A 13,672-nucleotide genomic window follows, 5' to 3' on the forward strand; every position below is an offset into this window, starting at 1 on the left:
GGGGACTTTCGCAAATTGCACCCTATAATTATACATGAGGGGTTACTCTTATAAAATGCTAAAAGGAGAATGATACTTAGGTTGTCAGGATTTCACCTAAGACATAAGAGAATAAACAAGTAGTACTGAGTTCCTCTTGGTCTAGTTAGCACTTTTACCATTTGTTTTCCTTGTCATATACGGTGAATCTCTTTAGATCTTTAACCACAGCAAGCATATCTCCTGATTTAGGTGAGTATTTTAATATAATACCAAAAGATAAACAGAGGGAGCTTATATGTTAAGATACTCAGATTCTTAGCATTTTTTCTAGACTTATTCTTCACTTTTGCTAATCTCCACACTCCTCCATGCAGATATACACCTGAAAACAGGGCAAGTGAATTTGCATCTGCATTAGTTTTGTGCATTTTTAAATATTAAACAGTTATAGAAAAAATAAAATATTAATTTCAAGTAAGTGTATTTAATAGTCATATATTGAGGACAGAAAAAAAAATTCTTGTCTAGAATATTAGGAGATTCTTTTTACAAAAAAGTAATTTTTTTTTACTACCTGTCCCTGCTCCCAGAAGTAGAGACACTTCACCAAGATGGAACTGTTTAGAAGGCATTTTAGTGTATGTGTCCTGTGTTCAGGTTAGATTTATGGAGAGACAATATTTATTTACTCTTAAGCAGTGGTTAGTGACACTATGGACTGAGCAATACTGCTGGGCAGGGGATATATAAAATGAGTGTAAAGAGTCCATGGAGAGGAACATAGGCCTCAATTGAATTCACAGCATCAGCAGTGTAAAGGGAGTCAGATAGAGCAACAAAGGGAGTTCTTTTGATACAGGAAGAAAAACAGGATAAAGTGTGATTATAGAAACAAGACATGAGTTTTATAAAGAAAATTATGTAGAGCTCCTCACTAATATGGACTTAGAAGAGACCTTTAAACAGTTCATTTAGTTTGGATAGAATTTCAATTTGATTTTTTTTCAGAGTAATAATGTTTAAAAAGATGTGGATGCAAATGCTTATGGCAATGTTTTGAAAAATCTCTTAAACTGATTAACAAAACACTGCAAAGTATTACTCAGGATGATAGAGGCAATTAATTAAAATGACATAGAGAATATTAGGAAGAGGAAATGACAGTACCTGTTATAAGAAAATGTGTTTAAAGCTGAAACATATTTTATCATAAAGAAAATTATTGGTAAATGAGTGCATAATGGAAATGCAGGTTTTTTTTGGGGGGGGTGGAAGTAATAAATTTATAGAGTAGGAGTAGGAAATCATAAGTAGATATCAGAACTTAATTAGGGAAATTAGCTTAAAGAGACTCCGTTCCTACTGAGAAGAATGGCAAAGAGTAAAAAATATGAGTTAGTAAAATTGTAACAAATATATCTGCTAGAGATAAATTATTATAGAGTGCAAAAAGGGAGAAACGTATGAATAGAAAAAACTAGAAATCAGCCATGGAACTCAAAGCTGCATAATTTTTAGTGGCAACCTTTCCAGAATGGTGATATTTTTCTAACATTATTTAGTTTATTTGTTTGATAAAATAAATGTATAGATTATAATTTGAGGTTTTCAGACACTTGGTGGTAGATAATTAAAGGAACATGGAGTAGTTAATGTGTTATAATGAATAAAAGTTAGAAAAGAATGTGAATCAGGAAAAATGTGAATCATGCAGCAGTGATAAACTAAGAGAATATGGGTCTCACATGAAGAACTTCAGTGAAGGTGTGAGGAGCTGAAAATAAGAATTAATAAGGGAGAGGTAAATGGCTAGAGAGCTTGATGTGTTCTTTCTCTAATGAAGATGAGGGGTGATTCAGAAAAACAAGCAAACAAACAAATAACCTGTTGAATTTATAGTGGTATGAGGCTAAGGGAGCAATATAATAGACCACATATTTGTCTCATTTACAATTGGATGTCCATGATGCCTGAAACTAATTTTGCACAACCCTATTGAAGAAAGAGAGTCTGTGACCACCCGACATAAGTGAAAAGTGAACACCAAACTGGTTGGAATTACAGAAAGCTAGGAGGAATTTGGTGGATAGCCATTTAATAGATCTCTCCAAACCATTTTATAAAAACACAAACTGGCTCCTCAGATGTGTAGCTCTTGGTAGTATTGATTGCACACAAAGCCAAGTGGTCAAAGGTAAATGTTCTTTAAAGAACAACATGAATTATAAGGCTTTTGAGCTTTGTCCAAGTATATGATTCTAGGATACTAGGGGAAAATACATTTTCATCAGAGGAGAAATCAGCTTTCTCTTTGGTATTAAGTCATCCTCAGAAGAAAGGTTCCTTCAGGTGGTGTTGACTCTTATTTGATGTGGTCACAGACCCACTCTGGCTCTGTCACAGCTGATAGAGACTATCAAAGTCAGTGTTCAGCAGGTGTGAAAAATTCAGGATGGACAAGACCATTTACCTGGAAACAAAATTTTTTCTTCTCACTTTGAAGAGAGCAAGAATCAGTACATGATACTGATAATTGAAATGAGTCTGACAGGAAAAATTTTCTAAATATGAATGTGTGTGTGTGTGTGTGTGTGTGTGTGTGTGTGTGTGTGTGGTGTTTGTGATGAGATGATAATTGAATAATCAGGATTAGGAGGTAAGAGTTAGTGAGAGGAATGGCAAGGTCACAAAAAGAATAATTACATCAATCCAGAGAGTTAAGAAGTAGGACTGCCCAGGGAGAACCAAGATGGTGGCATAGGTTAACGCCGGAGTTTGCTGCCTCGAACAACCACTTCAAAAGTGAAACTAAAAGACGGAACGGACATCACCCAGAACCACAAGAAAGCTGGCTGAGTGGAAGTCCTACAACTAGGAGGAAAGAGAAACGCATACCGACACTCAGAGGAGGCGCAGTGCTGAAGTCAAATACTGAGTTGCGGAGTGCATGCAGAGCGGGCTGGTGGCTGAGGGCGTGGTTGGCGTTTTCAATCAGGAGTGAGTCGCAGACTCTGAGCTCCAGATCCAGGCAAGTCTTTAGGGACCCAGACTCAAACGGGAGAAGCGGGACTGTCTGGCTTCGGTCGCAGCGAGTGCAGCTTTCTCTCCGAGGTTTGAAGCGGTTGCTGGGACTCAGAGAAGCAGAGCCCCTAGGGACGGAACTGAGAGCAGCCATAACTGCTTGCTCCGGCCACCCTGTTGGATCCAGTGCGAACCACCCGCCCTGCCCAAGCCCTGCACAGAGGCATTTGCTGGATAGCCTCAGGCAAACCCCAGATTAGCACCTCCCTAGAGAACAGAAGTTCTCTCACTGCAGACACAGCTGATTCTCACAGCCACTTGGCCTGGAGGTCAAATCCCCCCTAGTATTAACTACAACAATCAAGGCTTAACTACAAGACTGCCCACAAAGACCAATAGGGGGTGCACCAAGAAAGCATAAAAAATGCGGAGACAAAGAAACAGGACAAAATTGTCAATGGAAGATATAGAGTTCAGAACCACACTTTTAAAGTCTCTCAAGAACTATCTAAAAGCCACCGATAAACTTAATGAGATCCTCGAGAAATCTAATGAGAGCCTCGATGTTGTGATAAAGAACCAACTAGAAATTAAGCATACAACGACTGAAATAAAGAATACTATACAGGCTCCCAACAGCAGACCAGAGGAGCGCAAGAATCAAGTCAAAGATTTGAAATGCGAAGAAGCAAAAAAACACCCAACCGGAAAAGCAAAATGAAAAAAGAATCCAAAAATGTGAGGATAGTGTAAGGAGCCTCTGGGACAGCTTCAAGCGTACCAACATCAGAATTATAGGGGTGCCAGAAGATGAGAGAGAGCAAGATATTGAAAACCTATTTGAAGAAATAATGACAGAAAACTTCCCCCACCTGGTGAAAGAAATGGACTTACAGGTCCAAGAAGCACAGAGAACCCCAAACAAAAGGAATCCAAAGAGGACCACACCAAGACACATCATAATTAAAATGCCAAGAGCAAAAGACAAAGAGAGAATCTTAAAAGCAGCAAGAGAAAGACAGTCAGTTACCTACAAGGGAATACCCATACGACTGTCAGCTGATTTCTCAACAGAAACTTTGCAGGCCAGGAGGGAGTGGCAAGAAATATTCAAAGTGATGAATACCAAGAACCTACAACCAAGATTACTTTACACAGCAAAGCTATCATTCAGAATTGAAGGTCAGATAAAGAGCTTCACAGATAAGGAAAAGCTAAAGGAGTTCATCACCACCAAACCAGGATTATATGAAATGCAGAAAGGTATCCTTTAAGAAGAGGAAGAGGAAGAAAAAGGTAAAGATACAAATTATGAACAACAAATATGCATCTATCAACAAGTGAATCTAAGAATCAAGTGAATAAATAATCTGATGAACAGAATGAACTGGTGATTATAATAGAATCAGGGACATAGAAAGGGAATGGACTGACTATTCTTGGGCGGAAAGGGGTGTGGGAGATGCGGGAAGAGACTGGACAAAAATCGTGCACCTATGGATGAGGACAGTGAGTGGGGAGTGAGGGCGGAGGGTGGGGTGGGAACTGGGAGGAGGGGAGTTATAGGGGGGAAAAAGAGGAACAAATGTAATAATCTGAACAATAAAGATTTAATTTAAAAAAATAAGAAGTAGGACTGTACATATACATTCAGGGAATATCTGAGAGCTAAACTGATTTGTAGACTACTAATTAGTGATTACATATCATCGTCATCCTGGATTTCTCAGTAATCACTTAAACAATTACTTATAACAGCAGAGAAGTGAGCTTTTCAATGTATTGATTCTTCAAAACTGAAATCATCTCTAAACAGAAAAATACATTCAGAATTAAATTCATATTTTTGATGAAATTCAAGAAGTGAGGGAATAGTTTTTGTTCATGTACCTTCATCTTGCCTTGGTGTAGCCTTCCTCAGTAGAGGCCCTAGGAGTAGAATTAAATTGATTTTGAAAAATAACCAAAAAGTTATTGCAAATATAAAAAATTATGTTTATTATACAGCAAGATCATTATTAGCTTTTGTATATATATCAAAAATAAATATGTTATTAATTAATCAGATTGTGATAAAAAAATTTCGAGATAAACAACTACAACAAATTTTAACATATGACTTATTCTATTAGGTAAAAATTCTTCCATTTCAGATTTTGCAGAAATCTAGCTTGGAACAGATAATAGAAGCGAGATACTCAACCCACACTGTCTTGTATCAGAAGCTCTAAAGCAGGGAGTTCTAAGCCATCATGTTCAAGCTCAATGGCACAGTCTTCATGCCCTCGGTGCTGACACTGGTGGGGATCCCTGGTCTGGAGTCTGTTCAGGCCTGGATTGGCATCCCTTTCTGTGCCATGTACATCGTTGCTCTGTTTGGGAATTCTCTGATCCTGGTCATCATCAAATCTGAGCGCAGCCTCCACGAGCCCATGTATCTCTTCCTGGCGATGCTTGGAGCCACAGACATTGCTCTCAGTACCTGCATCCTGCCAAAAATGCTAGGAATATTCTGGTTTCATCTGCCCAAGATACACTTTGATGCCTGTCTCTTGCAAATGTGGCTTATTCACACCTTCCAGTCCATTGAGTCAGGTATTCTGCTGGCCATGGCCCTGGACCGCTATGTGGCAATCTGTCATCCTCTGAGACATGCAACCATTTTTACCCACCAACTTCTCACTCAGATTGGAGTTGGGGTGACACTCAGAGGAGCCCTTCTTGTAGCTCCATGTCTCATCCTCATCAAATGCCGGTTGAAGTATTACTGGACCACTGTGGTCTCCCATTCATACTGTGAGCACATGGCCATCGTGAAATTGGCAGCAGAAGATACTAGAATCAACAAGATCTATGGCCTGTTTGTGGCTTTCAGTATACTTGGCTTTGATATAATCTTCATCACAGTATCCTACATTCAAATATTTATAACCGTCTTCAGTCTGCCTCAGAAGGAAGCCAGGCTGAAAGCCTTTAACACCTGCATTGCTCACATTTGTGTCTTCCTTGAGTTTTATCTCCTGGCTTTCTTTTCCTTCTTTACACACAGGTTTGGCTTCCATATTCCACCTTATATTCATATTCTTCTGTCCAATCTTTACCTGCTTGTCCCACCATTGCTCAATCCTATTGTGTATGGTGTGAAGACCAAAGAGATTCGAGATCGAGCATCCAAAATTTTCCACTCTAAGGATACTTCCTGACTTTTTTTCTTATTTTTATATCATACTAGAGACCTGGTGCACGAAATTTATGCACGGGGTGGGGGGTCCCCTAGCCTGGCCTGTACCCCCTCCAATCTGGCTGTCTGGATTGGGCCTAAACTAGCAGTCAGACATCCCTCTTGCAATCCAGGACCTCTGGGTCCTAACTGCCTCTGCCTGCCTCTCTGATCGCCCCTAACTGTGCCCCTGCTGGCCTGATTGCCATTAACCACCTCTGACTGTCTGCCTGCCTGATCTTGCCCCTAACTATTTGCTCCCCCAATGCCTCTGTCTCAGCCTCAGCCCCTGCCAACCCGGCTTTGTCTGGAAGGAAGTTGGACATCACCAGTCAAATTAGCATATTACCCTTTTATTAGTATAGATAAATAACACTCAGAGAAACCATTGTTCTTAGCAAGATTCTGTGCTCTCTCTAGTGCATTGTGTGCAAAAAGAAAGTTTGCATTTGAGTCACTAAGGTTCTAAATGCTATTTAAACAATTTCAGTTTTTTATGGATAAGGTATTAATTCATCAACAGATGCCATAAGAGACAGAAGAATCATAAAGACTTTTTATTCAATCAGTGAAATTCTTTTCTGAATCTTTCAGTGAGGAAGGGTTTTAAAACACACTTAAATGTAATTGTTTAGCCTCTGATTCAAAATGTTGTTTGTGGTGTTCTTTAAAAACTGAATAAATCTAGTTTGAACTTGAGAATTCTAAGAATAACGAACTAACTTCTTTTTGTTTTATTTTGATTTCAGTAATTGCCTTCCTCTTTTTCCTCATTTTTCTAATTTTCATTATCATTCAATTATGTGTGTGTGTGTGTGTGTGTGTGTGTGTTTGAGACTTACCTTATGGCATTAAAAATTGCTTCAGGCTTATGTTGGATATTTCCTGAACTGGACCACAGGTATGCTTGGTGCTTGCTACCTGTCTTTCTTTATGGTTCTCTCTGCTGACAGAGCAAGGAATTTTGTGTGTACGCTAACCTATGTAAGTGTACAAATCAATAAATATTTATATATATAACCATTTACATCTAAATTCAGCTAATTTTCAGTTACTACTAATATCTGCAACTTTAATTCATTACCACCCAAATCTTTCTGGCCTGTTCTTCTTGCTGAGCAGTAAATTTCTCCTTCATCAGTGAAACACCTTCCTTCAACCATCTGTTACCCTTTTATTTCATTGGTAATTTCTAGTTTAAAGCCCCCTATGATATGATAATCCTTTCCTCTGATAAAAACTTTGGCAACTAGAGTAAAGGGTTTATGGACAGCCCTTTTCCCTTTAGTTATCGTTTCCAAAGTTACTTAGATCAGTGCCTTTTCTCACCATCACCTTCAGGGAGGTTATTTCATTCATTTGCTATACAATTGGACTTTTTTTGTGATAGTCTGCATCTCTCTGAGAATCCTCCAACATCTTCAATAATTGTATTGAATTGAAGGGCCACTCTGTGGTTTAAAGTTTTGGGTTTTCAAAAATGTAGAAGAACATGTATTCACCATTACAGTCTCATACAAAATAGTTTCATCAACCTAAAAATCTTATGAACTTCACCTATTCAACTGTGAACAAATGATTTGTAAAGGGACAGAGTAAATATTTTAAGCTTTTATGATCATGTGATATTTGTCTTAATTGCCATTGTTCTTGAATAATGTCATTCATTCAACTTAGTTTTTTATAAAGTGGATGAGATGCCATAGAAACTTAACTCTTCTTTTCATCAAGTAGCCTAAGGTTAAAATTCGTTTCAATATATGTTGTTTCTGTAAGAGTTTCAGAACCTATCAATGATGTTCAATGAGGACTTGCTGTATAGGATAAAAGCTTCCATAAATTGATGGGTAAGGTGGCACTCCAATCAGATTTTATTAATAGAAAGAAGCCGCAAGCTGGTGCGGTCTGTGTACTATAGGTTGTCCCATAGACCTGACATGTTCATTTTCTGTGTGATTGATCAAGAGTAACTTTAGACTTTATAGGCGCAAAATAACATGTAGCCATTTCGTAAAATATTCAGGTTTTGAACTAGATTTATTACCTGGATCCAACGTTATTCATTGTGTACCAGACTGTGTGGATATTTTCTCTAGTGTCATTACACTGTCCTTTATTTCCCAAGGTGACCAACTATATATTGATAGTGTCACAGACTATATATTTTCCTATTGAAAATCTCTACTGCTTTTCTCATTATATGTTTTTCCTTGAAGTTCTCTCCTTTTATTTTTATGACACTACTGACTTCTGGATGTATGTTCACTTTTCTTACTATGCCTATTTACATACATTGTGATGTTACCTGTACTTGGAAACCTTTGCCCTGTTACCTGATAATATTACTATCATTCTTTAAGTCTGAAATCAGTTTTCTCTTGGTATCTCTTTAAATATGTTTAATTAGATTTTTTTCTCAGACACCGTATTATTTTGGTGTTCCATAATTAAATACACATTTAAAAAACTATATTATATTAAATTGATCTTTTTCTACATTATCTGGAATAGATGCTGGAATATTTTTCTTTTCACTTAATTCCTTTACTTTTCCTCCTCACTTTTTTTCCATATGTTTTTGGCATATATCTAACTTTTAATAAATCCTCTATGACACTACTGATTCTCTCTTGCTGATTTCAGTGACTTGGTAAGATAAGAAATTTTGTAAGGTAATTTGAGTGAGTGAATAAGATCAAAATGTTCACTTTTGGACATCTTAAATAAAGAAATAGGATCTCTGGGTAGAGATAACTAGTCAGGAGCTCAGTTTAGATACCTGGAAAAATACATTTGCTAATTTATTTTCAAATTTCCCATGCCTATCATGGCATTGATACTGGTACATATGAAAGAAGGCTTTGTTGACCATTGTGATACTTGTGTTCCATTCATTATCTCATTTAATCCTTACTCTGATTCTATAAAGCATAAAAATATTTTTTTGCATTCAATCAATGATAAAATCGCAATTTATAAACTTAAAAATGAAACTCACCAGCTATTAGTGATGGAAGCAATATTTGAACTTAACTCTTCTCTCCCTACAGATCTAGCTCTAAAATATCTGCTAAAATCTTTCAAAATATACTCATTGAGAAAATGAATGAATTACATTAGTGTAAGGAAACACACTGCTATATAGAATGAATTACATTAGTGTAAGGAAACACACTGCTATATAAGACATAACAGTTAATAGGATACATAATAGTCAACAACAAACAAGAATATTTCTATAGGAAAAAAACAAAACAACATACACAGAAACAGCCAGTTTTGAGGAATTAACATATTTGAACACACACAAATGATTTTTAAATATTTAAAAAATACATATCAACTTCAGTCAAAAATCATAATTTCCAACTCAGTGAACTCTCACCCAATGAAATGAGCAAAATGTAAAAGGATGTATTGCACAGATCATTATACATATACCCAAAGTATATTCCCCTGTGCTCCATACAAAATAAAATTAATATTATTAATTAAGAAAATAATTATTTTCAAATGAAGCACTTAATTAATGTGACCAATAATTTATATTCTTCAAAAGGGTATTTCATGTAAGTATGATTTTGTGTCTCTGGAAATTTTACATAAATTCAGAAATCATAGTAATAGTGATAAAAGCCTACATTGACTGGACATTTCTCAAGTAAAATAGAAGTAACCCCTGAACATTATATATTAAGGGGTTAAGGGAGACTTGAGAAAATCTACCACAATATCTTAAAAAAAAAGATCAGATGTAGGAGAATTAAATATATTTAAAAAGAGTATTCAATATTCTAAAAGTGAATTAAGTGTAAGATTTCCATCATGCTAGACAATATTGCAAGGTAAAAAGCATATTTTCTGAAGCTAGAGTCCCTGGTTCAAATTCTATATTACTACTTCCTTGTGCCAGTTATATAACCCCTCAGTCTCAGTTTACTAATTGATACAGTGAGCATAATAAACACCTATCTCACTGTATAGTTTTGTGGACTAAAGAAGTAAATATGTGTAAAGTGCTCAGTAAACAGGTAAACGCACAGTGATCATTTTTTGAAAATTAAGTCATTATTACCATAATAAACCAAAAGAAACTTGAGAATAATCATTTTTACATGAGAACTTTTAAACAGAGCATGGGACAAATAACAATGAAAAAACATACCTGCTTGTATAAAATGGATTGTCCAGGGTATTGAGAAACTTTAAATTGTGACAATAATTAGCCTGGTCATTCCACATTTCAGGATATTAAAATGTTATCAATAAATATAGAATATGAAATAATATCAATAATAAATAACAATTGTTGCTAACAGTTATTGAAAGCTTCCAATAAGGAGGCAGTCTTTATTTCTAAAAGAAAGAAAACATAAATGCGCAGCATCAAATATCTCTGATGAAAAACACAGCTGAATGGAGAAATAGCATGTTGGGGACAATGTTGCAGGTATTGTTAATGCACTAGGACTTCATGAGACAGATTCTACCAACATGAGTTTCTATACATATATATTTCATTTTTCAGAAATTTTCTGGTTTGGGAAGAAGAGACCCATCACTCGGTCACGAATCTGCTTGGTCTTGACACCATATACCAAGGGATTGACTGTAGGGGGTACCAGAAGGTACAAACTTGCAAAAATTATGTGGACACTTGGAGGTACCTTCTTGCCAATGCGGTGAGTTAGGAAGCTAAATAGTGCAGGTGTGTAGGAGACAAGAATAGTGCAAACATGGGCAGCACAGGTGCCCAGTGCTTTAGAGCGGGCATTCTGGGAAGAGAGCTGAAAGACAGCCTGGAGGATTTTGATATAGGATGTGGCTATGAGCCCTAGGTCCAATACCATCACTGAAAGGGCCACTGAGATGCCATATGCTCTGTTAATGAGAGTATTGGCACTGGCCAACTTCACCACAGCCATGTGCTCACAGTAGGTATGATTGATGACCTTTTTGGTATAATATGGCAGCCTCTTAAGGAGAAGAGGACAGGGCAAAACCATAAGGGTAGCTCGGGTCATGCTACCCAGACCCATTTTAATGACCATGGTTGTTGTCAGGATGGTTGTATAACGCAGTGGGATGCAAATAGCTACATACCGATCAAAGGCCATGGCAACTAGGAGGGCTGACTCAATTATGCAAAATGTGTGAATGAAATACATTTGTGCTAGGCAGGTATTAAAGTCAATCCCATGAGCTTCCAACCAGAAGATACCAAGCATCTTGGGAGCTACGGAAAAGGCAAGAGCCATGTCATTCATTGCCAGCATGCAAAGGAAGAAATACATAGGCTGGTGGAGGCTAGGCTCTAGTTTGATGGTGACAGTGATTATGCTGTTCCCCAGCAGAGCCAGGACAAGCAGGAGGCAGACAGGGATGCCAATCCAGCAGTGAAAGTCTTGCAAACCAGGAATACCAATCAGGAAGAAAGAAGAGATGTAGTGATATGTAGAATTGTCTGCCATGTTAAAACTCAGTAAGTTGCATGCTCATGTACACAGTAGCCAGTGAGTTCTGCAGTGGAAGAAAGCAGTGTAACAGAGTGATTCTTCAATGGCTCAGCAAGTAGGAAATCCAGACACATGATTTAATAGCCTACCTGGAGGTAGGACTCCTCCTAAACCTCTGTCAGTAATCAGGTATACCACTTCGCCATTCTAAGTTTCAGCACCTTCACCGGCAAATGAGAAGACTGAGTTCACATCTTTCACATATTTTTCCCTATGTTTTGGAATTGTATTCAATTCTACACTGTAGTTATTATTTCCTATTAGAAGATAAGTTAGTAATATAATAGCGTCATTATTATGTCAAAGCCAACATGGATTATGTGAGATAAACTGTGTTAGAGAAAAAAACAAGTTGTTTTTTCAAAGAAATATCAAATGTGGATACATAAACACACACACAATAAGTTACAGGTGTTTCAAAAATATTAAGATTCATTCATAGTGACCATAGCAAAATAATCACGAATTTAGAATAAGATCTTCCAACCCTAAAATATAGAACAAACTTATAAAAATTAAAGCCAATCAATGCTTTATCATTGATCAAAGACAAATTTGTCCCCATTTTCAATGAATTCCTTAAGAATACCTGAAGATATACAGCATAACACAATCATATAAACAGAAAAAATAGAATATATTATTTCTTCATGCTGTCAAATGATTTAAAGTTGCTGCAAATAAGAACAATAGTTGTTAATAAGCCCAGACTATTTTCTGAAAAGCCCTGACTCCCAGCTGCAGACATCACTCCCTCTGTTTCTAGCATCTTTCCTGACTAATAATAGTGAAGGACAAAGAAAGTGCAATTCAGCCCTATTGGTCTTGGCAGCAGGAGCAGTATCTTGTGACTCTTGCTCTGACCTTGTCCTTTTGTTTTGGTAACTGAACCCTATCGTTCTTCCTAGCATCCAGGTTCTTCCTAGTATCATTATTTTGGCATATGTACTTCACTCTTCTTAACATGATTTTAAACTTATAATTGCTCCCAGGGTCTCTATTTATGGTCCTGAAACCACTGATGTAAAAACTCAAGATATATTGGTAAATACTACTAATGCAATGATTCCTTGTGTAGAGGAGTAAATGTAAATAATGTGTGTGTGTGTGTTTTGTGTGTGTGTGTGTGTGTGTGTGTGTGTGTGTGTGTGTGTGTTGTGTGTTGGGGGGTGGAATGGTCTATTATTCCCTGTTAAAAGTTAAAGATTTTTTTATTTAATTTATAAAAATTCAGAGCTTAAACTGTAGAAACAATAAAGAAACTTAGTGTTGTGAAAATTACTGCCTAAGGGGATGAAGTCTATTAACCCAAGACAAAGATAAGAATTTAGGACAAAACCTGCAAATAGTGAACATTCAGAGTATGAAGAAATTTTAAGTATTTACCAAACTCTCGATGATTGCAAATTCTCAAATGATTGTTTTCCACTTGGAAATTTGGTTGGCCAAGTTCCATTCTTATATTTGCTTCTGGGAGAATCAAACATACAAAAGGCTAACCCACCTAAGATTACAAACAAGCATAATCATTCTTGGTAAATATATGTAATTATTTTAAAATCATCTTTTAGTTTTTCATAAGCTAACTTATAGGATAGTAACATGTCATCCACGCCAAGAGAAAAGAAGCACTTACAAGATCATAACATGCCATCTGTTCCACGAGAAAAGCAGTAAAGTGACCTTAACAATGGAAGCTTCCAGTCAGAGCCATAGAATGTGGCACACAGAGGAAATTACGGAGAACTACCCCCAAATCGTGGTCTGCTTGTACAGTTACCCCTCTCATCTCAAAAAATCTTCTCTGTCTTCTCCCAGGCTTATTTTGAAAGAAATTTTGAAGAAATGCATTTGTTTCAATAAGGTTATTCTTTATATTATCTTCAGCAGTCTGCCAGGTAATCCAAATACCTGCCCAGACCTCTCTAATTTT

The 13,672-nt window shown here is 36.8% G+C and overlaps 2 protein-coding genes across 2 annotated transcripts; one reads left to right on the forward strand and one right to left on the reverse strand.

The window, feature by feature from the left end:
* The first annotated feature begins 5,255 nt into the window (after window positions 1-5,255).
* On the forward strand, window positions 5,256-6,206 carry LOC118663028 (olfactory receptor 52A5-like). Its single transcript, XM_036322298.1, has one exon. The coding sequence runs from the start codon at window positions 5,256-5,258 to the stop codon at window positions 6,204-6,206; it is 951 nt and encodes a 316-aa protein (XP_036178191.1).
* Window positions 6,207-10,740: 4,534 nt separating this feature from the next.
* LOC118663034 (putative olfactory receptor 52P1) lies at window positions 10,741-11,694 on the reverse strand. Its single transcript, XM_036322311.1, has one exon. The coding sequence runs from the start codon at window positions 11,692-11,694 to the stop codon at window positions 10,741-10,743; it is 954 nt and encodes a 317-aa protein (XP_036178204.1).
* Between the last annotated feature and the right edge of the window lie 1,978 nt (window positions 11,695-13,672).

This window comes from Myotis myotis, unplaced genomic scaffold (assembly GCF_014108235.1).
Source record: "Myotis myotis isolate mMyoMyo1 unplaced genomic scaffold, mMyoMyo1.p scaffold_m19_p_10, whole genome shotgun sequence".
In the NCBI taxonomy this organism is placed as follows: domain Eukaryota; kingdom Metazoa; phylum Chordata; class Mammalia; order Chiroptera; family Vespertilionidae; genus Myotis; species Myotis myotis.